This window comes from Pituophis catenifer, unplaced genomic scaffold (genome assembly GCF_029215685.1).
Source record: "Pituophis catenifer annectens isolate HBS135680 unplaced genomic scaffold, rPitCat1.0.hap2 SCAF_1, whole genome shotgun sequence".
NCBI classification, from domain to species: Eukaryota; Metazoa; Chordata; class Lepidosauria; order Squamata; family Colubridae; genus Pituophis; species Pituophis catenifer.
In genome coordinates, this window is record NW_027256881.1 from 16,092,867 (window position 1) to 16,113,560 (window position 20,694).

The 20,694-nt window shown below is 38.7% G+C and overlaps 1 protein-coding gene across 1 annotated transcript in view; it reads right to left on the reverse strand.

Moving 5' to 3' along the window:
- Nucleotides 1-346: 346 nt before the first annotated feature.
- ZZEF1 (zinc finger ZZ-type and EF-hand domain containing 1) overlaps nucleotides 347-20,694 on the reverse strand; it is a 78,894-nt gene continuing 58,546 nt past the window's right edge. Inside the window, exons 40-55 of the mRNA XM_070932096.1 lie at nucleotides 20,090-20,367; nucleotides 19,064-19,238; nucleotides 18,534-18,666; nucleotides 17,290-17,486; nucleotides 15,314-15,433; nucleotides 14,073-14,258; nucleotides 13,055-13,155; nucleotides 12,187-12,322; nucleotides 11,177-11,536; nucleotides 10,019-10,162; nucleotides 7,870-8,038; nucleotides 6,072-6,170; nucleotides 5,527-5,692; nucleotides 3,797-3,947; nucleotides 3,639-3,710; nucleotides 347-3,277 (exon numbers count right to left, since the gene is read on the reverse strand). Of these exons, the coding sequence (XP_070788197.1) occupies nucleotides 3,203-3,277; nucleotides 3,639-3,710; nucleotides 3,797-3,947; nucleotides 5,527-5,692; nucleotides 6,072-6,170; nucleotides 7,870-8,038; nucleotides 10,019-10,162; nucleotides 11,177-11,536; nucleotides 12,187-12,322; nucleotides 13,055-13,155; nucleotides 14,073-14,258; nucleotides 15,314-15,433; nucleotides 17,290-17,486; nucleotides 18,534-18,666; nucleotides 19,064-19,238; nucleotides 20,090-20,367 (2,562 nt within the window). The 3' untranslated portion in view covers nucleotides 347-3,202. The remainder of the gene's footprint in view (nucleotides 3,278-3,638; nucleotides 3,711-3,796; nucleotides 3,948-5,526; nucleotides 5,693-6,071; nucleotides 6,171-7,869; nucleotides 8,039-10,018; nucleotides 10,163-11,176; nucleotides 11,537-12,186; nucleotides 12,323-13,054; nucleotides 13,156-14,072; nucleotides 14,259-15,313; nucleotides 15,434-17,289; nucleotides 17,487-18,533; nucleotides 18,667-19,063; nucleotides 19,239-20,089; nucleotides 20,368-20,694) is intronic.

Sequence of the window (20,694 nt, forward strand, 5' to 3'; positions counted from 1 at the left end):
GCTGGCCATCGGGTCTCTGCCGTGCAGGCTGGGGGGGGGCACATGCGCATGGGGGCGCGTGCGGGGGCCACGCTTTGGACACTTGGTCCAGAAAAGGTTAGCCATCACTGCTATAGACTAACCTTTCCAATCCTGATGCCCTCTAAATATGTTGATATACTTCCCATCACACTGGATGGGGAAGATAGGCGCTAATTCAACACACCTAGAAGGCGTCAGTTTGGAGAAGGATGCTATACTCAGAAGCTCTGGTAGTCCAAAAACATTTATTTGAAATTCCTACAATTCAAACACTTTTGTTGATTGTCAACAAATACTGTACATTTACATAATGATCAGTCACATATTTGGTACTTCCATTTTTAATATAATTTTTTACAATATATCTCTTCATTTGTATATATTCATCGCATTTATAACTTCTTTTTAAATACATATTAAGCCAAACAGGAATAAATCTAAGAAGTTGATTTTAATTATGTTAAACCAAAACAGACTATCCCCCCCAACCAAAATAATTTTTTTTTCTGAATCCCCCTCCCCTCCCACCCCCCCAAAAAATAAGCATGTAAGAAAATTAATGACTGCTAACATTTAAGTTTTATGTTGGGAAAATAAAGTTGCATTAGGATGGTAATAGTCTCTTGATATGTTGGATGCAATTTAAGATACACAATTTAAATCACTTGTAGGCACGTTTCTTGTTTTCTTCTCCCCATTCACCCTTCAAATCTCAGGTTTTGCATTCATGTGAAACTACTACAGATAATGAACTGCAATGTTTGTTAACTGTCTTAAATTCAATGTATAATGTGCATCTTTCATGCTAGCTAAAACAAAGGCCATAATTCTTCCCTGTGAGAAAAATAAATGAAGAGAGCAATCAACGTAAGGCAATGATTTATGTTCATGCTCAGCAGTGACCCAGTAAATTCCTTGTACAGAGGTTAGAACAAAAGATGGATTCAATTTTTTCTAGCTTCAAAATTCTTATTGGTCATAGGAAAAGCAATATACAAGGTATAACAGTTCCTTTCTTTTCAATATTCATATGATTATGTAGAGACACATTATAAGCCAAACAGAAACAGGAGGAATTGAAACCATGACGCTGTTGATTACAGGTCTCGGGGTCATACTATGTCCCATGAATAAAATTTGCAAGTTTGTTTTAGAGGAGAGAGAAAAATAAGCCAAGACTCCAGTTGTCATGAGTTCCTTTTCCCTTTCAACAAGCTATCCATCAAAAGATCCTGTCTTTTAAAAATTGTGATGGACTTTTTTTATATATAAATAGGAGCAACATTGCTCTCAAAATGACTTTTGGCCTCTTTGGATACAACTATCATTGAAATGGCCTCTTTCAGAAAATGCTTCCCATCTGGCTGCACCGGATCCATAGCTTGTCTCAACATACAGCTCGGAAGACAATAGATATCTTTGCTACAACAGGGATCATCTCCTGTGATGGATAGAAAATCTGATTGTGTGAGAGAATGCATCCTGGCCAAAAGCTGATTGTGCTGGTTATGGCTTCTGCTCTTGAAGAGAGAGGAGAGAGAAGAGAGTTGGAGGGTTTTTTTTAAACATTGATTGACACTTGCCATTGTAAACAATCAAGCAGTCTCCACTTTTCCTATAGTGTATTGCTTAAGCCAGGAAAGCTCCAGCCCCTTGGCACAATCATGAAGACCAATATGCAATCACCCAGCATCATCTTCAGCAGTTATATCTAGCCTGGGGTTTTGCAACCTTAGCAACTTTAAGATGTGTGGACTTCAACTCCCAGAATCCCCCAGACAGCAAGGCTTTCTGGGAGTTGACGTCTGAACATCTGAAAGTTGCTAAGATTGAGAAAACACTGAATCTTTCTTTCACTTTCAAAAGATCAACCACTTTTTGAAAAGATATTTTATAAAGAAAACACTGGTTTCTTTTTTTAACGCTTCAGTAGGAGCAATATATTTGATGTGTTTCCCTACACTGATTTGCCATCACAATGTTCAGATCCTCCAGGTGCATTTTCCCTTGGATTCTGAAAATCCTGAAAGACATACCGAAGCACAACTGATGACTGGCAAGCTTGATAAGAATATAAATATACAGCTGGCAATATATGGTTTCCACATAGAAGCACCTAGCTTTCCATGCAGTTGTCCTGGGAGGACAAAAACAATAACAACAGAATCTCCCCTACCCTGCACTGCTACTTTCCCTCCTGAGGTGAGAAATTAAAGCCTATGTATTTCATGTTTGAGATCTTATGTCTTCCCAATTCAGAAGGAGCTCTGTGGTTATTGTTGTGAAAAGCAAGGTGAAGAGTTCACTTTCTGTACATCACAGTATTCCTAGGATTGTGTGGAAGGAAAAAAAAAACCCTGTTGCACTCTCCCTCTCTTCTCAGTGTGATCTTATGGGGGGGGGGAATCCTTCCTTTCTCTTGCCTTCTTATGAGCAAATACTGTAAATTCCAGGCCACGGGAATTTTTATTGTATGACATCTCCAGGAATTCGGACTCCAACACTATCATTCCATAACTGCCCGCAAAATCTACCCTGCTCTTCCCAGAAAATACATTATTTCTTTCTTTTTGCTCATTTGTAGGAAATGATCTGGATCCTGGAAGCTGCCCCTTTGCTAGGAAAGGAGCTCACGTCTCAAAAGAAAAAAAGGGTGTAAGGCAGCAATTCAGTTTTCTGCCATGCTGTAGCCTAAAACCCTCTTAAACATCTTGCTTCTTCCATCCTCATTCTGGCATTTACAGGCTGCTGCTTGCTAATTCCAGTTCATTCACTCATTAGCCTTCTGGGGAGAGGGTGTGCCCAGGATGACAGAAGGATGCGATGACTGCCAGAAGATGACCTGAGTTCTCCTTCTTTGGGGGAACTTCATCCCCTCTTCCCTGCCTTTTTTTCTTCCAAGATTCAGAGGGTGAATACTGTTCCAAAGATATGAAGTGCATACATAACTCTTGATGGCACCAGAAGTGCTCTGGGGAATTCTCCCCATTTCCCCAGAAGTGCGCTTTTGCTCTTACAGAATCTAGGTTGGGGAGGAAGAAAGGTTGGCTGGCTGCAGAGTGCACATACACTGAAGCAGGAGGGGCCTCTGCCTTTCTCCGATTTGTGGACCGAGCGAAAACGCCTGCACCAAGGTTCCTCTGGACAAGAACTAAGTTATTCTGAGCAGCAAAAGACATTTCTAGACATTCCAGGGACTTGTTGATTTGTTGGGATAGTTAATGGCAAGACTAATAGCAGCAATGTTTTTCAGGGCCTGTTAAAACAAACAAACAAAAAAAACCCCAACAATTAAAAGTAGAAAGATGGTTAAAAGCACGTGGCATTTACTATTGAGAAATGCAATTGGCTGTTAAGTTTTTGGTCAGGTTCAATTCAGCATGTTAAATTTGAATTTCAAAGCCAGCTTTCCCCAGTAAGAGAAAGCAGATTAAGAACATAATAAACACTTGGTTTTTCTTACTACAGTATTTGAGCTAATTTGGGGAGCAATGTCTCTGGTTTCATTGGCCTGATGCCAATTTAGTCATTCCATACTGTTCCCATTTCAAATTTATTTCAACTCTTCAAGGTACTCCATGGAGGAGCTTTAGAACAGAAGGAACAGGCTGTCCTACCTGGGCTGTACAATGGTAGAGATGGTCTTCGGAATTTAAGGCAAGCAAGTAATCCTGCAGAGACCCAAGTTCCTGCAAACAGAAAAAGTGAGACTCATAAGCAAAATATAGGAACACACATTTGTGATCTGAAAAACAAAGGAAAGCAAATGACTTACACTAACTCTGCTCTCAGCAACAAAGAAAAGTTCAGTGAGTGCCCGGTGGAGTGGAAGAAGGACGCCTGGCTTAGTCACTTCATACTTCATGTTTTTTTCCATGTGGCTGAAAAGATGCCACAGTGGCTTCAGCATAGTGAGATCACAGTCCCTGGGGGAAAAAAAAGGTGTGTTAGAATTAGCATGAAAGACAGCGCCCCGCAAATGGCATGACCGCTAACCGCTGTTTTACGTACACGCATACCAATTTCTCAAGTTACTATTTTGAATGCCATTTTATTCTTGTAGTTCTTATGAATCCAAATATTAGCTTTACACACAACCACACTAAAAAGCAACAGTGTAAATGTTCATTTTCCATAATGGGGCTGGGGCAATTGATAGTAGGAATCTTCTGCCCACTTGTTATGAAGGCAGGGCTCAAGACCTCTTCTTGAAGGAAATAGAGTACTTTCGTCAGCGTTAGAATGCAAAGCTAGAAAAAGAAGTGCAGAAGAAATATGACACTGAGGTGTGAAAACCACGCACAACTGGCTGCAAATAGGGATGGAATCCTGAGGTGCCTGCCCATTTTTCTGGCTAGAACCTTTGGGACACCTGAAGGGCCAAATGATTTTTGAGTCTTTCAAGCCTACTGATGTCTAGATGTTCCTGAATAGTTGTAAAAAAACCCCTGCTTTCTGACTAATCCTAGTGAACCTGGGGATTAATTGCTGGCCATGTTCCTTAACTAAGGATAATTCTACTTCTTTGCTCCTTGCTATCTAGTTCTGCATCTGATCAGATGATAGTTGAGATAGTGAATGTAAGACTCTCCTTAGGATGCAGGCAAGAATCCACCTACAGGTGTGGCAGAATGGTGTTTGCCTACTGTGGTGAGTGATCTCAGTCTGAGCTGCAGACTGGTGATATTTCACTATGCCCCCAAAGTCCTTGTGACTTGTGCCAGCTGGCAACCCAAGGCAATGTTTCCTGCTTTCTTCTTGGGGAAACATTGAAAGGAATACCACGGTGAGATGAGGGGGGGAGTATTGCTGCACCACTAAGCCCAGTCTCCATGCTTGGCCTCAGTCACTGCAGTGATCTTCAAGAGAGTAAGTTACATGAGGCTGCTGACCATGGCACCTGTGCTAAGTTAAAGGAAAAAGGAAGAGAAGAGCCCATAGAGTTTACCGTTGTGCATTGTCTCTGGAGCAAGGCAAGGCAACAACTGAGATAAGAGACCATCCCTTTTAGAGCAGGGATGTCCATCCTTACCAACTTTAAGGTTTGTGGACTTCAACTTCCAGAATTCCCCAGCCAGCCATGCTAGTGAGGAATTCTGGGAGTTGAAGTCCATAAGTCTTAAACGTGCCAAGTTGTACACCCCTGCTGTAGAGGCTGCAGGAGAAAAATTAAGGGCTGCCTTGAGAGTGGTTGGGAGGGACTTACCATTGGATTCATTGGAAAAACAAACAGGTCAATATTTATGAAGAAAGAAGTATGAAAAGAGCTAAGCAGCCACTTGTGAGCCAAAACTATTTCTTCCATTTACAATTTGGAACCGAGAGAATTCAACTTTTTATACTCTCAGTTCCAACTTAAACAAAGGGTTTAAAATGAAAATACATAGCCCTCAAAAATCATAAAATGGCACGATATACAGTAGTAGTGTGGATTATGCGTTTTCTGCAAAAAACACGAGCTAGGAACTCCCTCGAAAAAAACAAAGGTGGGATCAGGAAATGTACCTCTCACTGCTGCACTGTATGATCTTCAAGAGCAAGTGGACGGCTTTCAATCGTTGGTGTCCAATTTGCCTGCAGGCCACGCCCACCTGCCACTCCCAAACTTTCGCAAGTGGAATATGAGGAATTACCTTTTCCTCTGACAGCATTTGTTTCAAGATCTCAAAGCCTGAAATTCAATATAAGCATACTGCATTTTCTATGTGTTCTTTTAAATCCCTCTATTCTTCTCTTTAATTAATCTTATATTCTTATCCGTAGAAAAGTTCATAACTAAGGTGGTGTACAGAGCTTAAGAAAAACATACGGTATAATTGAGGAGATTAGAAAAGCGATTTCATAAAGTTAAAATAATCAAGATAGGTAATACAATTATTTTTATTTGTTTAGGACAGCACTCTGACTTCCCCTATCTCAATGTTGTTGGAAGGAGACTGAATTAGAACTTCTTAAGTTTTCAATGTACATATTTATTATTTTATTTAGAATCCCTACACAAAGATACCCACTTAGCAATAATACAAGGTGCGGCCTAAAGCAGTACTGACCTGTTTGGAATCTCCCCAAGTGACCAGCTGTTACTGTAAACTTGTAACCCCACTCAGTATTGCTCATGTCAGTGGTGAATCGGTAATACAGCGTATCTCCTGTCAAAGAAGAAGGAAAGATTCTCTCACACAACCTGAAGGGACCTGTTTGACAAGGCTTCCCTTTTTCTTTCATACCCCTGCAGGAGGGAGACTTGCCTCTTTAACTATTTTTGCTATTTGTAGTTTTCATAAGAATTTGTATTAAAAATGATATGCGCGCACATACACATTTATTGGAATTAATAAAGATGATGGGTTTAAAATTAATAATCAAGATTTATTTATTTATTTGTATATTTATTTATTTTAGAAAATTTATCTAGCAATAGCAATAGCAATAGCAATAGCAATAGCAATAGCAATAGCACTTAAGATTTATATACTGCTTCACAGTGCTTTTACAGCCCTCTCTAAGCGGTTTACAGAGTCAGCCTATTGCACCAACAATCTGGGTTCTCATTTTACCCACCTTGGAAGGATGGAAGGCTGAGTCAACCTTGAGCCAGTGAGATCTGAACTGCCAAATTGCAGGCAGCTGGCAGTCAGCAGAACTTGTAGTACTGCATTCTAACCACAGTACCACCATGGCTCTTACCACCTACTCACATATAGCCGCCTACTCACTCACAGTGATTTTAGGTGACATACAGGCAAATAAAAACACAATATAGAAAAAATAAAAATTAGAATAAAAATAAAATAATACCCGCCCACCTCCCAACTTGGCGAAAACACACATTCAAATCAACCATTTGAGCCATTTAATAGGCTCCATAGCATCTAGTAACAGCTAAAGCAGGGGTAGGAATATTTAGTAAAAAATTAAAAACCACATTGTCTTTGTAATCTGGAAGGCCTACTTTCCCATCTTCTTGGTTTACAGAGATGCAGTAAAATAGCAGTAAAATAGATAAAGACAGACTTTATCAAGATTCCTATCTTATCATGATAGAATTCAGACTAGCACTAGTATAGAAATAATATTATAAAGAAAAAGCAAAGGACAAGGCGAGAATTCATTCATAAGACTCTTTCCAATGTGCAAACAAGCAAGGGAATAGAGAGGTATTCCAAACTGTAGAACAGGGTGTACATCAAACAAGGTGTGGTCGTTGTTAAATGTACCCATTGTCAGGAATGGGCATTTTTTATTTTTGCCCCAAACCGGACATTTCTGGGAAAAAAAATAGATCTAATTCCTATATGTGGCTTTGAGTTCTTACAAGCATTTCAGAGGCACTTAGAAATTACAAGCAATGAGTGTATACTACTTAGTATTTTGTTTGAAAGGGTGTCCACTTGCTTCTCAAAAGACAAAGGTCAGTTGTGATAGTTGAGAGTATCTGGGAGCTTCTAGAGAGGTGGCAGAAAATAATCTCATCAATTAGTATTTGATATATGAATGTTTTTGACTGTCTATATTCACTGTAGTAGCCATTTTCTAAAATTTGTCATAGCATCCTTTCAAAATTTCAAAATGTGTCCACTGGGTCCAAAATACTGGGTACTTATTTTCCAAAGTACCGAAAGGAAAGACAAGAAACAATGGATGGAAACTAATCAAGGAGAGAAGCAACCTTGAACTAAGGATAAATTTCCTAACAGTGAGAACAATTAACCAGTGGAACGGCTTGCCTCCAGAAGTGGTCAGTGCTCCATCACTGGAAGTTTTTAAGAAGAGACTGGACAGCTACTTGTCTGGAATGGTATATTCTGTTATTTCTGACAAATAAGGCATGATTATTTTGTAGTTTACCTGGAAGTTCAAAATCAGTCCATTTGTGTGGAGGCCCACTGAATGTATGTCGATCATGGATGAAGTCACAGCTGCTGGCTATGATCAACTCATCGCATCCCTCTTCGGTATTACACTGAGAGTCAAATTTGACTGAGAGGTAGATAGCACCAGGGATATGAACTTTATCCTGTGGATAAAAGAACGTATGACTAATAGTCGTGTTCCACAGTTCCATACCAACATGACCCAAATGGGTAAAAGCCAATCAACCAAAATGACTAAAGAAAACCTGCTGGAATCCTATAGCTCAAAAAAGGGGAAATTACTGTGGAGGTTTGATAATTTCATGCCTCTGATGCAAGGAGAATTAAAAAATGTTTCTTATGATTGATAGGTTGCAAAAGGCATCCTTGCCTAGTCCATGAAGAGGAACATGCAGCCCAGCAAAACCATTTGGCCCTAGGTAAAGTTGCATGGGTCTATCTAACCACCCCACCAAAAGCTGAAGGTTAAAGGTCAATTCCTGCAGAGTCACTTTTGAATGCATAATCAAACATTTTTAAATAAATAAAATGAATTATTTCACCATTCTTTCAACGAGTATCTGTGTCTACTGTTTTTAACCTCACACCAAAGCTCAGATGCTATCCTGCTCCACTTTCTGACAGTCCTCTTCATTTCCCCTTAAATGAATTGCTTGCGCAAATGGAGTTGTATGTGTTGATGTGCATGCCTGCTACTCACACAGAACCATCTCTTCTCCCCCCCCCCCCCCAACATCTGATCCACCAAATTGGAAAGATTGAGGACCACTGGCCTAGAGTTATCTTCTAGGGAAAATGGATGGTGTAAAATTGTAATACATACAAAATGAATAAAAAATAAATGTTCAAGTCTATCAAAATCCTTTTGAATCTAAAACCTGTCTTCTGTGGGATTAGCAATTTCTCCCATTTTTGCATCATCTACAAATCTGATGAGCATCCCTTCAGAAATAATGTTATTTCTGGCAGCCCTTGATCAAAATTACTGTATAGCCCTTGCTTTTTTTCCTAACAATCTTGATCTTTAGTCCTTTCAAATAATGTCCCAGAACTTGATTTCTTTTCATTTTTTGTCAAAGTTTTAATAAGTCTTTATCTAAAATCAAATATAAAAAATTATCCAGGTCATTATTGATTTGTTATTTGTATATCCCTTTCAATTATTAAGACATCAGTTGGTTTCTTTTGTATGTCCAATGTAACATCTTTTTCTATGTCATTCTTGCTGCCTGACATTTTAAAATTTACTTTCAAATCAGTCTCAATTTTGTCAGAATCAAATTTAAATGTTTTTCTCCTTTAATTATAATCTTTACTTCCTTTTAGTCTAATTTTTAAAAACTTAATTTTATTATAGATGTTTTTAAGAATTAAAAAAAAAACACTTTTCTAATGGGAAGGACTCCTTACAATCAATATCAAAATCTTATTTCAAGACAAGATTGAAATATCTTATCAGGACCCTTAACCCATTTGTAAGTTTCTAAAATCAAAATTTTAATCATCCTTTTGTTGTTTATTCCAATCGATTTTTTAAAACCCTTAAATGTGTATTTAACACTTCTCTCACTAAGGATTAAGGGGAACCCATCTGGTGCTGTAAAACTTGTCGATCCAAAACTTCCGAATAGCTGAAAAGCAGTTAATAAGTAATTTCCGAAAGTGCTTAGAAAAAGAAGCATACAAACCCAGTGTCCTTTTCAAAGATGCCAACCACAGTTTGAGCAAAAAGGCCATTCCCTCATCTGCCAGAGCTCTAAACCTGCCAGAGACTGCTTTCTCACAGTCTCCTCATGAGGAACAACAATCTGCAGCACTTGTGAGTGACCTCATGTCTTCTCCTTGTCTGGAGATCAATTATCAACGAACGAGTCTATTTGCCAGCTCTGCATTTCACTTCAGTCATCAGCTTTGCTTTTTGCGGAACTGTCTTTAGCCTGCCATTTCTTCTTCGGTAGCCTTGTACCTAGTCTACAGTACGGCATTTAATTGGGTTGACCATAGCCACCTTTTTGATAAAATGGAATAATACGGATGATCTTTTTCATTTGGAACTGCCAACTGCCAATGCAAGCATGACTGACATTTTGCTCACCTGGCGTCAAGACTACTAAGCATAGTACCTCAAAGTTTGTATTATTGTTGTAAGGATGCTTGGACTCTCGCACTTGGACCGCCATCCCAGGCTCCTCCATGAACTGACAGGCTGTAAGTGCCATCTTTGCTAGCATGGTTCCACTGCATCCATGGAGCACTTTCCGTAGAATCTGTAGGAAAGATCAAGATGGGGGAATGACCACACAAAAGTGATTCACAAAATAAATGTTGGTAAAAGCTAAGTTTGGTATCAATAAAAAATACAGGTGGGTGTGATAAGTAATGAAACAAGAAAAGTAAAGTAAGAGAAGAAACAGAGAGACACTGGATGGCCCTTGTCTGCTTTTGCCCAAGACCCTGAGGTATAGAAGTGAGAAAAGAACTTACTCTTAGATTACTAATAGAGGTATGCTTGATATACACTATTTCTCCTTTGGAATGAATTCATAGATTTAAGTATGAATGTTTAATTAGAGATCATTCTTAACAAGATTAGGAAGCAATTTCAAACCTTTTTTTCCAGTTTAAAGAAGAAAACTAGGAGGAAGGAGATAGTTTCTAAGTGGAAGCCAAGTGGAAGTACATGGATAAGAACACCTTGCAACTACATTTCTATAGGCCAAAACTCTGATCATCTAAAGGAATTTTCTTCGTTAGTATTAATGGACTGCTTCAGTAACATCAATTACGCTCAAAACAGGAAACATGCTTTCTCCCTGAGAAAATAAGGCAGCTATTGTCCACCTAGCCCAATTCCATTTACAGGTGACTAGCAGCTATCTAAATACTCAGGCATTCCAGGATCACTTTATTTGAGAGTGAACTATGACATGCCAAGTAAGCGCTTTACAATTTCTTAGAGACATCCTACATCTGATCTTTTCTGTCATGAACTTCATACAATCTTCCTGGATAATCTGATTATACAATTGAGACAGTCAGGTAACAAGAAAAGGGGGGAAAAAATGAAACGAGAAAAATGGGAATATTCTGTTTCTCTTTTTTCTTTTTGAAATCCAACTTGAATAGAAGACTAAAATATTGTCTTCTAGCGCATTAAAAACAAAATTGTCCCAAACAAAGCAAAACAAGTGAGTTGCATTTGTTGCTTGGGACTGATTTGTCTGCTAGCGTCAAGCTACTTTTCCTGGTTATTTCCAAATCAGAGGGATAAAACAAGTTACCTTTTCACACAGCTGTTTTTCCTCCAGCTGCAACAGCATGTCCAGGATATATGTCATGTGTGCTGGGCCACTGAGATCTAACATCTCCTCGCTTATTGCTACATCATCAGGCCACTCAGCCAACAACAAAGCGAGGACATGCCTGGCATAGAGGACAGCAGTAGCTTCATTGACTCGGTAGAGATAACCCCGCACAGTTTTCTTGCTTCTGGAGTCCAACTCCTTATGCAGGAGGACAGAACTTTTGGTGCGTCGTTGCTTGGCGTAGCTGAGTTGGAGGTCACTTTCTGTGTTGGTGATGAGTTTCTGGGTCACTGGGTTGGATTCTTCAGTGGCTTTGCTGCAGGGAGCAGGCTTGGACTGTAACATACAAAGAGTCTCAATAGATGTGAAATTGTCTCATTTCAAAATCTACCCTGCTTTTGGATGCTGCCCATGTACTGTGTGATTTTTTTTTTAATAACAGTCAATAATAGAAACTGTAATGAGTCTTTATGATTAAGTAGAGGCTGGAACTCAAGTCTTCCTTGTCCATATCTAAAATCCTGAATGGTATACCATGCTGAATCAGCTAATCACCTGCACCTAAATGACCAGACATATGTTGAAGACAATATGTTGTAAAGCTCTCCAAAATGGATAGTAGTGTTTAAAAATGCATTAACATTCTACAGTACATTCTGAATGTAAGGGTTTGATACTGCAGATATGTCATATTTCCTGCTATGTATTTCTAGTTTAATATCTTCTAGATGTATTAAATTTCCACTTCCCCAAATATCTCACAACTATGCCAATGAATGATTGAAGAATAGCAATATTACTTCAGTGTACATTGCAATCAACAAGCATTTCTCAATGCCCGTGTCCTTCCAGACGCTCAGACTACAATTCTAATCAGTTCCAGCTAATATGGTTAATGATCACATTTGATGGAAGTATCGGTAGATATTACTACATAAACGGAACAAAAATTTAAAAAAATGCTTTGCATAAAACAGTACTCTCACCAAACATGGCACAATGATCATATCTGTATCCAGGGCTTTGGAATTCTGCTCTTCTGTGCGTAAACGCTTACTGGGCTGCCATTTTTGAGCCAATGTACGGATCCTTTCATCCATGGTAAGTACTTCTCCATCAAATCTTTAAGAATATGCACACAAATATTTTTACTGTCAGAATTTAAAGACAGTACCTTTGAGCTGAGCAATTTTTACATTTAAAACTACTTCCCTGTGTTTCATCCCATCAAGTGCTACTTTATATTAGAAGTTATATGGTCATGTGGCTTTTTTTGTTTCTAAGTACCTTGTCCATGTTCCATGCAATTTAGATTATCTTTTATCTTACATTTTTAGTTTGCAATATCAGCATGTTTTCAAAGACAAGGTAACTGATTGCAAGTAATTTATCCTCTGTCTTTAAGGTTAAGAAAATTTGTGGATGTGCTGGGCATGATTTATAGCAAGAATGAAAAGATAACAGCTTGGAAATGGCTGTTTTATCAAAAGATTATGGCATAAAGGTATCTTAGAAAAGTGGTCTGCCTATCTCTGGGGTTGTGCCATTTCAGCTTGTAAGTGAGAAAGACCATGATGGAATGTTTCTTGCACAGTAAATATGTCTCCTCACTAAAACCTGACCAACAAGAAAGCTGTCCTTTGAAATGGTACTCTTTGTCTTCCTCAAAATTATCAATAGCTCATTTAGAAATACAGGTAGTCCCCTGCCCCACTGCACAATATCTGCAATTGTTAAAAATAAACTCTTGGCCATCTGCTAGTTTCCTCTTTAGGTATTCTTGATTAATAGATTAATTAAGTCTCTATGGATACATAACTTTTCATTCCAAGTTGGGTTTGGAAATTCTCTTACCTCTTCTGAACCTCTAGGAAGAAAGAATCTGTCTTTTTCATATGCAATTCATACATGGCTCGAAGAATATGTAGAGGTGCATCAAGAGCATCATGTGTCATCTGAAAATAGGTTTAATTCTGATTAGGTGAGGAAAAATACTTCCTAATGTAGCTCCGGGTTGAATTGTTGGGTTCTTGATTTTGGTTGGGTTGTTTTTTTTTCCATCTGCAAATATTTTTTACCATATATTTCATTGCCACTGAACACCAAAAATCCAACTTTTTTTCCTATGTCCCTAAAAACTATTGTGGAAGTATTGCAACTGTAGAATGAACATCTGAATCTGAATTACTATGTTAGGCTTCCACGAAACACAAATACCCTACCCCCACCCCATACAGTTATTATACTGGCTGGATAGATAAGATCTGCCTGCAAAGGGTTGGGGTGTCAATGCAATTTCTGTCAATTCATTTCATTTACTTTCACAGAAAACAGCAAAGAATTAAAAACACTAAAAACCTAGTATTACCTGAAATAGATAGATAGAACTGTTCAAGAATTTTTTTTATATGGACTAGAGTCCACTTTGGAGGCAAATCATGTACCTGTTTGAAGTTGGCTTGAGTCCATGAAACCAATAGTACATCTAATCTATTGATCATTCAGGCATAATTGGGTCTTGTATTTTTGCCACTGTAACATGCTAACATGACTTTTTATCTGGATTTTGGGACAAACTGAAGTTAAACATTGAAGCAGAGATGGTAAATTGGAATACAACTTCAGGGACAAACACTGTATGGCTGCACTCCTTAACTTCTATATCAGTTAGCCTTCACCCGAGTGAAACACTAATCTGAAATTTCTGCTTGTATTCTTAGGCCTGCCTTTTGCCTCGATGAGGACCAATCCCTTTTTGTCTCAAGAGAACTTCAAACAACAAGCACAGTGCAACTCAAGTTTACATGCTGTGCTTTTGAGAACAACTGAAGCACTGTCCCCGCCCCATTCATTGCACATTAAAAGACAGTACCAGGAAGCATATTTTGGTGGTTTCATCCAAGCCCTCCAGTGGGTCAAGCCTATTCTGCTCAGCATCAGAAGTGTCAACAGTCTCATTTACTGCTTGCTCATGATCTCGTTCATTGAATTCTAAGTCCTTCTGCTCAGCCATGGAGTTTAACTCCTTTTTTGAAGAATAAAGCATGACCGACAAGATCTGCAAGGACAAAATAAGGTACAACTTAAATTCCATCGAAAAGCCACTCAAGTTACAAGACAAATTACGGACCAGATTTGCTTCTCTTCTGTAAGGCTGCTTCCTTTTTAGCCTTTAGCCATACTCTCAGATTTTACCATGTTTTCCTGAAAATAAGACCCTGTTTTATATTTTTTTTGCTACCAAAAAAGGCACCAGGTCTTATTTTCGGGGGGGAGGGGGATGTCATCCACTGACTCACCTCACTTGCGCGCATTGCTCTCGGCCTCCTTTTCGCTGACAGAGGCTTTCAGGAACTTCTTCGGCCAGTAGGGCCAGCAAGGCTTTCCTGAAGGCCCCTGCAGCCGATAACAGAGCTCCAGATTGAACTGGAGCTCTGTTATCAGCTACAAAGGCCTTCAGGAAAGCCTTGCTGACTGCAGGAAAAATGGGTCGAGGTGTGCAAGGCCTGGCTGCAAGTGTCTGAAGTTAAGTAGTAGGGCAGCTCCACCCCAGCATCCCCACCCTAGCTTAATTTTTATCTGTGCACCCTGGAGTGGGAGGGGTCTTAATTATGTCTTATTTTGGGGGAGGGCTTATATTGGGCGCACGTGTTAAAATCAAGCTAGGACTTACTTTCGGAGCAGGTTGTATTTTTGGGGAACCACGGTAGTAGTTGATTAAAAAAGCATGAACATAATCAAGAATAATATATTGGTAAATGATGAAGTGAACATTCATTTATTGAATTGTGCCATGGAACTCTTATTCTCAAAAAGGCTGTCACAAAGTTTTGCTGTATATAATCCCATAACAGACTCACAAAGCCTCCAGCCCCTCTCCCTCCCTCAATTTGCATTCTGTTTAGGTTTGCTGTGTGTATATATCAATCCAGTCTGGAGCAAAAAAGCTAGCGACACATCCTTTTAACATTCCTTAGCTTAGCTGAAGCACAATTAGAATGATTGAAATTATGATGAACACAAAACTGCAAGAATGAGAAGGAACTGCTGATGTACAGAATAATTCAAATAACTGAGTATGTAGGGAAGAACTTGCCCAGCTGCTTATATTACCTCCAAGTCTCTCAGAAGCCAAGTCTTACTGAAGCCTGTTCCTTTGCTACACTTCTTCACCAATAGCTTAAGCAAACCAGATTGCAGAAAGGCTGTGCGGATTTCTTCAAAAGCATGTGTCTGTTGATCAAAGGAAAAAAAATGGCAACCGTTAATACTTTGACTAAGAACGATAGTTTATCGTGTTTTCTCAATCTCAGCAAGATTAAAATGTGTGAACTTCAACTCTTGGAATTCCCCGGGCAGCATACTAGGGATTTGGGGGAGTTCACATGTCTTAACACTGTTGAGTTCACACATTTTAACTATGTTGAGGTTGAGACATGCTGGACATATTGAGACATGGACTGATTTTTTGTTAAAGGATTTCTTACATGAGAAAGGCACTGAACATATGAAGATCACATTTTCATCTATAATTTTACAGAATTAGATCTAGACCACTGTTCCTTCCAAAAGCAAAAATAGTGTGGTATATAGTAATCCTGATCAAGAAAACATAATCTTGGATTACAATGCTTGTGTATTAAATTATAAAGATTGAAAATAACTTTTTAGAATGGTGAAAGGGGTTTTGGCTACTGGTTTTTGTCTTAACTGTAACTTTTTGATAATAAAAAATTATCAACATTTTTAAGCTGTATTCTTAGACATTCTTGTTCCTTTGGGTTCTTTCTTCTGTTATTTTAAAGAACCTAAGATGGTTGGTTCAAAGTCAAGGCTAGGCAGCCATTTTTAATCCAGCGCTTTGGATTACAGGGCAGAGAACTGAATGTGATGGCCTAAATGGCCTCTTAGACTCTGAAGCGAAAGCTCAAATACTTTGGCTACCAATGAGAAGAGATGTCTCATTTGAAAAGATCCTGATGTTAGTAAAAAGTGAAGACAAAAGGAGAAGGGACAGCAAAGGATGAGATGGTTAGATAGCAATAGTGACCCAGTGGACATGGGCTTAGAAAGACTCTGGCAGACAGTGGAGGACAATGGAACGTGAATTGGAAGAGTAGAATTATGAAGATTTTATCTGTAAGGATTAAAGAGCATAATTATAAGGTTGTTTGGAAATGGTATTTGACTCCATTAAGATTGTCATTGATGGATAAAAAAATTAGTAAACAATGTTGGAGATGTGACATGGAATTAGGGACTTATGAACATATGTGGTACAAATGTGATAAAGTTAAAAAGTTTTGGCAACAATTGGAGGAAATGATATTTGAAATGATGGGGAAAGCAATAATATTGAGACCAGAAACTATATTACTGTTGATAATTAAGGAAATAGAACCAACAAAATATGAGAAAGAATTGATTAGAATTATGATTATAATGGGTAGAATTATAATAGCCAGATATTGGAAATTAGATGTGAATTTTAGAATAGAAGAATAGTATTGTGAAATGTGGAAATTAGCTTTAAATGATAAAATGACATGTGATATTAAAATTAGAAATGGTGACTATAAAGAAGATATTTTCTGGAAAATTTGGAAACCATTTGTGGACTATGCGCTGGGAAAATTGGATGCTTCAGTACCTGTACCCCGAGAACGTGGATTTTGGCGATCATGAGGATATATCCGAAGAACCAAATCTTCCTTTCTTATGTATAGCACAGGGTGAAATATTGTATATGTTGTTTGTAATGTTAGTAATTTAAAATATAAAATGAATAAAAAAATTATTTAAAAAAAAAAAAAGATCCTTCTGGTAAACAGCCAGATAAAAATAAAGGAGGGGAAAAAAAAAAAGACAGTGGAGGACAAGAGGTCTGGCGTGCTGTGTAGTCCATGGGGATCACAAAGAGTTGGGCATAATTTAGCAACTGAGCAACAACAACAAAATGGCTTCTTCCAGTTCTGTGATTCTATGTTTCTTTATCAGAAATCAGCAGTGCTCTTTCTTTCTCCCCCCCCCAATTATTTATATAATCCTGGTTCATAAAATGCCTTGGGAATCTTTGTCCGTTTTTGTACCTTAAGTGTTCTGTAAAGTCCCTTCAGAGCAAGAGATAAAACCCACGTTGCTTCCACTGCCTCTGCAAAGCTACTGTCAATGCTGGTCTGGAGAAGATGGCTAGTTATAAACACAAAATGTTGGAGATACTGGCGGAGCTGGCCCTGAGACTCCACATCATCTTGTTCACATGGCTTAATCAGCTGGAGATCTTTTACTAAAACAGAAATAGATGAATACACAGGTTTCAGTTGGTAGGTGTCCTGGGTTCAGCTCTGTTTACTTAAGCCTGACCTTGGCTTAGCATAATGCAATGTGAAAAAAATACAAACTCTTTTTTAAAAAATGTTTTCAGATCCACCTCAAAAATAAACTCTTTAAAGAATTATATTTTTTTACATCTACAGAAAAATGATGTAGACAGAATATAGATTAAGAAGAGGCTCGTAGGAAATAATTTTGTCATATGATGCACATTCAGCCACTTCTAATATTTTATTTCAACATAACAGTAAGAGTTGGGAGGGACCTTGGAGGTCATCTAGCCCAACCCCCTGCTCACGCAGGAGACCTGTACTAGGGATTTGAACCACCGAACTGCCGACCTTTCTGATCAACAAGCTCAGTGTCTTAGCCATTTGAGCCACCTAGTCAAATGTAATATAGATAGCCCTGCTTACTGACTGCCTTGTTCAGTGACTGTTCAAAGTTACAATGGTGCTGAAAAATACTTTTACAACCAATGTCTTCATTTACAATTTTCACAGCACCCTTCAGTTACATTATCACCATACAGTCAGTGCATATTATCCTATTATTTTTCTCCCCACATATTTGCAGAGCAGAGAGATTGGAGAGGAAGGGATTTCAAGAGTAAGAAAGCACACAATGGACATAGTGGCACTGGTAGCACCAAGCATGCTATGCAAACAACCAGAATAATCCCCAATGTGTGCCTGCTTACTCTCTTCTAATCCCTTTCTCTCTAATGAATGTAAATTAAAACACTAATTCCTTTCTTGTTAATTATCCCAGTACTAGGATAACCATTCCAAAGCAGTACTGGTTAGGAGGCAAGCAAATGTGGAAGTTATGAAACTAATAATTACAGGTAGCAGCTATATGCCAACTATCCCAGCACTAAATCGTGACTGTGGAAAAGGAAAGCACAGTTGTGATCATGCAATTTTTCCACTTAGCTGACACACACACAAGTTTCTTTATACAAGATGTAAATAAATATCCAAACATGAGTGACATGAACCTGCTTTCCTCTTTCGGGTTTTAACATCCACAACCACAGCCCTGTTCTTCTCTGTGAAATGCTTGAGGATGATCACATTGTGGGCCTCATTTGCATTATCCATATACACTGATTTGGTTCCCATGCATAGAACCTGTAGAGTTGGAAAGAGACATTCAGATGACATTTGTTCAGTTAAGGTAGATAGATTTGCTCTCTATCCAAACAAGCTACAAGTAAAACTATGATTTACTGGACAATTTGAGGGAGAGGATAGCCATTATAATCTAAATTTACATCATTTGCATCTATTTATGACAATTATGTAACATAATTACATACACATGTAAATTGACACAAATTACAGTCCAACAATTTATACGATTCATCTGGACTGTTATTCTGAAAGAATGCCTGGATATAACTTTTGTCTATTACATCTGAAGTCCTCTAAACTGAAATCAATCAAATTTAAACTGTATGTCTTGGCTGCATTTTTACTTGCAGCTTCAGAAAGTGGCCTAGAAAAGCACATGCCTTCATATGCTCACCTCTGGAAAGCCAACAAGTACCAGTAATGTGAAAATGTTGGTATGTTTCAACTGAAAGGGAAGCTGCTTGATGCAGTGGTCGGTAAAGGCACCAATCACATCATGCCACTGAGAGGAGGAGTTCAGCGCTCGCAGAATGTCTGCCATGGTGCACGCCCAGTCCAATCCGACACGGCTAGAAACCAACAGTTAAAATTAACGATTTCTCTTCACATGTGCTCCCGCATGTGACTGTCTTATATCAGCATTGCTTCAAAAACTGAAAGCGGCCAATGACTGTTTTGCTTCACTTGTAATTCCCATTGAAATGGGCTGCTTTCTCTTGGGGTAGATCCCGCCAGCTAAGAGGGACATTTCTTGCAGAACTTACTGTTTCCCCCATGGATTATAATGAGCTGCAGAAAATGACTTGGAGGCAGCAAGTGGCCTTCAGACAGTGAGTTTGAGATCTTTGCTCTAGGCGGGACAGTCTTGCAAAGTTTAAAATTTAGCTCTATTTTCAAATAAGCTACAATACAGGATTATTTTCAGCATTAGCCATTTCTTTCTTCCCTTAAAAAATATTTACATTAGTACTACTGATAGCAATAGCAATAGCACTTACTTATATCCCACTTCACACTGCTTTACAGCCCCCTCTAAGCAGCTTACAGTCTCAGCATTTTGCCCACAACAATCTGGGATCCTCATTTTACTGACCTCGGAAGGATGAAAGTCCTGCGTCAACCTTGAACCAGTGAGACTCGAACTGCCAAATTGCTGGTAGTTGGCAGTCAGCAGAACTAGCCTGCAGTACTGCATTCTAACCACTGTGCCATCATGGCTCTTACTAATGTCTTGTGAGCCTCAATTTTGTTCTTTATTGAAGGCAGCATTTGCTGCCTTTTAGGGTTTTGTTTTGTTTTGAGCAGCAGTCATGCTTGCAAACATTTTTTAACATTCTGCCATTCCATGACAGGTTTATAACAGAAAACGTCACCTGGACATATTAAAAGCTTTTGAGGTTAAGCCATCATGAAAACTAACCTGTCCAGGCAGACTGCTCCCAGACTGAAGAGGAGATGGGTGGTTTTCCAGCCTTCTGGCACTATGGAGCCATCACCAGCAGTCACAAGGCTATGCTTGGTGGAGAGGACCTTGTTCACAGCAGCATCCACTTCTGCAGGAGTCAGTCTCCGAATCAACTGTCCCAGGAGCCCCAGGGTTAAGTGATAAGTTTCATTTAAATGGCCAGCATTGGAGATCACAACATCAAACATGAGAGGAAGGATCTGGTCCAAGTTAATTAGAGACATTGTTAAGCCCTACAAAGAGAAAACAGGGAAGAATATGGAAATCAGCAGAGGGGATGGCACAACATACTTTATTTTAACTAACATACTTCAAAAGTTCAGTTTTTCAAAGCTAGATAAATTGCAGGTTGTTTTTTTCATTTTTGAACCAACAACAGGTCTACTGGATATCAAACAATTTGAGGAAGGGATTGAATATGATGTCCTACAAAGCTCCTTCCTACTCTCAAAATCTTTTGATGGAACCATTAATGATTCATATGATCTTCTGGAGGGATTGCCCTTTTCTTACTTCCTTAATTATCAGGCACTTAAACTCCTTTACTGATTTCCCTAATT